Below are 4122 nucleotides of genomic sequence, written 5' to 3'. Positions count from 1 at the left end.
TAGAAGATTTGTAATTGATGAACAAAGTGCTTTAAGGGATATTAGAAATAAGGAACGAGAATTAGAACGTGAAAAACTAGAAGCTGCTCGTGAGGAAAGAGAAAGGGAACGCATAGAGAAAGAAAAGGAGCGTGAATATGAACGTGAAAAAAGTGAGAGGGATAGAGCTCATGAGATTAGTTTGTATAATATGCAAGAATCTTTGCAAAAACGGGAGATTGAGAAATTGAAACTGCCAAAAAGAAATAAAGGACTCGCCAGTTAATACCGGAGGCTCCGACACTGAAGGTAACCAGGTAAGAGTAAAAGTTAAAGGTCCTTCTATTCCTGATTTTGATGAAAACAAAGATGATATTGATGCATATCTTAGGAGGTTTGAAGTTCTTGCCAGTGCAGCTAAGTGGCCTAAAGAGGATTGGGCTATAATTCTAAGTTCACATTTAAAGGGTGCAGCTTTGGAAGTTTACGTTAGACTTTCACCTGAGGATGCTTTGGATTATAATAAGGTTTCTGAATCACTTATGAAAAGATTTGATTGTACTGAGGAAGGTTTCAGAGTAAAGTTTCGGTCAGTTAAACCTCAGAAGAATGAGCTAGTTCAACAGTTTGTGTCTAGATTAAGACATCTCTTGAAGAGGTGGATTGAAATGTCTAAGTGTGAATTGACTTGTGAAGGCTTAACTGATTTATTTCTTATGGAGCAATTTTTGCAGAGTTGTGGCAGGCAGTTGCAGGTACATCTGAGAGAGCGATTACCATTATCGTTTAAACAAAATGATTGATTTAGCAGAAAGTTATGTTCAAGCTCATGGAGGTTTATTTCATAATTCTAAATATTTTTCTACAGTACGTGGTGACAGAGTTGACTTATCCGGGGAAGCTCTTCCTGAGCAGATGGCTAAACCCATTAGATGTCCACCCTCTATTAAGTGTTTTAAATGTGGGCAAGTAGGTCATAAGGTTTCTAGTTGTCTAGAACATGCAAAAGTATCCAAGAAAAGTGGTCATGCTGCAGCAGGAGAAGTTGTTTGTTGGACCAAAAAGGGCCGTAAAGGTAATTTTAAGGATCCTGTTGCGGATATAAATAATGAAGTGTTTTAAAAATGATCATACTGAGTGGGCAAGTGTTGCTTCTGATATGCCTGTCAAGGAGGGTAGTTTATACGGAAACCCAGTGATAGTTTTGAGGGACACCTGGTTGTACAACTGTCGTAGCTAAAAAAGACTTGGTGCCTGTTGAATGTTTTACTGGTAAGTACAGTAGGATTCGATATATGACCAAGAATCTTGTAGAAACTTATCCTTTGGCTGAAATATATATTCAATCACCATTTTTCACGGGTACTACCCTTGCTGTGTGCATGGAGGATCCTCTTTATGACTCTCATTATAGGTAACATCCCTGGAGCAACAAGGTTGGAGGAACCCACTTCCGGTGCCGTATTAACGAGAGCTGGGGCAAAAGACATCTAAATCTGCATTCCAAAAGCTGAAAACGTCAGACTCTAAGATTTCTTGGACATGGATTCAAAGGAAATTCAGAAAGAGCAAGAAGAGGATCCAAGCTTAAGATCTCTGCGAGATGATGCAAGAACTGGTAAAGCTATTACTAGAGATGGAACAGGTAAGGCAGTTTTTGGAGAGAGGATTATTGTTCAGAATATATTCAGACAGAGGTATTGAACACAAGCAACTAGTATTACCATATAAGCTTCGAGAGGGTGTTGAATGAGCATGGCACATGAAGGAATACTTGGAGGTCATTTGGGTGCTGAGAACGACCTTAGGTAGAATAAGGCAGGAGTTTTACTGGCCAGGCATTGGGGCAGCAGTAAACAGATTCTGTCAGTCGTGTGACATTTGTCAGAAAACTTATCCTAAAGGAAAAGTTGGAAAGGTACCTTTGGGAGAGGTACCGCTCATTGACACTCCTTTTAAACGTGTTGCTGTTGACTTGATAGGACCTATTTTACCAAGAAGTAGTTCTGGTAACAAATATATCCTGACCATGGTTGATTATGCAACCAGATACCCTGAAGCATTAGCCTTGCCATCTATCGAAACTGAGCGTGTAGCTGATGCCTTGTTGAGTTTCTTTTCCAGAGTCGGGATTCCTGAAGAAATGGTGACTGATAGAGGCAGTCAATTTACATCGCAGATGATGGACGAAGTTAGAGGTCTTTTGTCAATCAAGCATCTTCCTACAACCCCTTATCATGCGATGGCGAATGGGCTAGTTGAAAAGTTCAACGGAACGTTGAAATCTATGATTAAAAAGATGTGTGCTGAACAACCTACTACTTGGGATAGATACCTGCCGGCAGTTCTCTTTGCATACCGAGAATCTCCACAAGCAAGCATGGGGTTTCCCCTTTTGAATTATTATACGGGCGAACGGTGCGTGGCCCTTTAGCTATTCTGAGAGATTTGTGGGATAAGGAGAGAAATGAGGAAGAGGTAAGAACTACTTACGATTATGTATTCAACCTTCGAGAAAAATTAGAGAAAACTTGTAAGTTGGCCCAAGAGGAATTGAGGAAGTCGCAAGGTAAATATAAAATCTTTTATGATAAAAAAGGCTAAAAATAGAACATTTAAAATTGGCAGTGAAGTTCTCTTACTATTACCCAAGGCTAATAATAAATTGTTACTTCAGTGGAAGGGTCCTTTTCCTGTTGTTGGTGTGAGGGGGGAAGATGGATTATGAAATTCAAATAAATGGGAAAAGGAAACTTTATCATGCTAACTTGCTTAAAGCTTACATTCCTAGGAATAAAACTTCTGTAGAAGTTCGAGAAAGTGGAGGTACAATTGCAGTGGTCGAGGAGGATCCACAGGAGGATATCTCACCCCTACTAGTGCCTAATACTGGACCTTCACCTACTTGGGAACAAGCCAATCTGAATAAGGAATTGCAGGAAATCAAAAGCAGAATCTGGAAGCTCTCCTTAGCCGCTACAGAGAGGTAATGTCGGACATTCCCGGGCGCACTCACGTGATCAAACACCAAATCAGGTTGGTAAGAGAAGAAATTGTTAAAGTAAAACCCTACAAAATTCCCTATGCTTTACGCAGAGATGTGAATTCAGAAATAGAATCTATGAAAGTTTTGGATATTATTGAGCTTCAAGTTCTCCATATTCAGCCCCTATGGTAGTGGTTCGAAACCTGATAACTCAAAGCGAATTTGTCTAGATTTTAGAAGATTGAACGCCTTAACTATTTTTGATAGTGAGCCTGTGTGTGACCCTGAGCAGATATTTGCCAGCTTAACTGGAAGTATATATTTCTCTAAGATGGATTTATCCCGCGGATATTGGCAAATTCCTTTGGATGAGGATAGTAAACAGTATACTGCATTTCAAACAGATTTAGGACTGTACCAGTTTAAAGTGCTTCCATTTGGGCTTGTGAATGCCCCAGCCACTTTCAATAAGATGATGAGAAGTTTATTTGCAGGTTTAGAGGGTGTGAGTTTTTTTCTAGATGATTTGATAATTCATTCAAAAACTTGGGAAGAGCATTTGTATCTTTTGGAAGAAGTTTTGAGTAGACTAAAAAAATCTGGACTAACTGCTAAACCTACTAAATGTTTCTTTGGCATGTATTCAATTGAATATTTGGGACACTTTGTAGGCGGTAATAAAATGTGGCCTATTAAAGACAAAGTGGAGAAAATTGTTGGTGCAAAACATCCGAGGACCAAGAAGGAATTGCGTTCATTTTTGGGATTATGCGGTTATTATCGCAAATTCATTCCAAATTACTCTACCATCGCGTCCTGTCTTACAGATCTTACCAAGAAAAATCAGCCTAATAACCTTTTGTGGAAGGAAATGCATGACCGGGCGTTTGTTTCTCTTAAGAACAAAATTGCTGCCAAGCCTATTCTTTTACTTCCAGATTTGCAGGCTGAATTCGTGTTGCGTACAGATGCTTCGAACGCTGGATTGGGTGCCATACTTCTGCAAGAAGTGGATGGAGTGAAGCGTCCGATTGCCTATGAAAGTAGAAAATTGCTACCGAGGGAAACCAAGTATGCTGCCGTGGAGAAGGAGTGCCTAGCCATAGTCTGGGGGATACAGAAGTTCGCAGTCTATTTGTATGGAAGATCCTTCGTTC

The 4122-nt window shown here is 39.8% G+C and overlaps 1 protein-coding gene across 1 annotated transcript in view; it reads left to right on the top strand.

Annotated features, from left to right (window-relative positions):
* The first annotated feature begins 1521 nt into the window (after positions 1 to 1521).
* The window catches only part of LOC137660015 (uncharacterized), a 43828-nt gene continuing 41227 nt past the window's right edge, over positions 1522 to 4122 (top strand). The window contains exon 1 of the mRNA XM_068394747.1: positions 1522 to 1624. Coding sequence (XP_068250848.1) covers positions 1522 to 1624 — 103 coding nt within the window. The remainder of the gene's footprint in view (positions 1625 to 4122) is intronic.

The sequence above is a fragment of the Palaemon carinicauda genome, chromosome 20 (genome assembly GCF_036898095.1).
Source record: "Palaemon carinicauda isolate YSFRI2023 chromosome 20, ASM3689809v2, whole genome shotgun sequence".
Lineage (NCBI taxonomy): Eukaryota > Metazoa > Arthropoda > Malacostraca > Decapoda > Palaemonidae > Palaemon > Palaemon carinicauda.
This window is presented reverse-complemented; position numbering and strand designations above follow the sequence as displayed.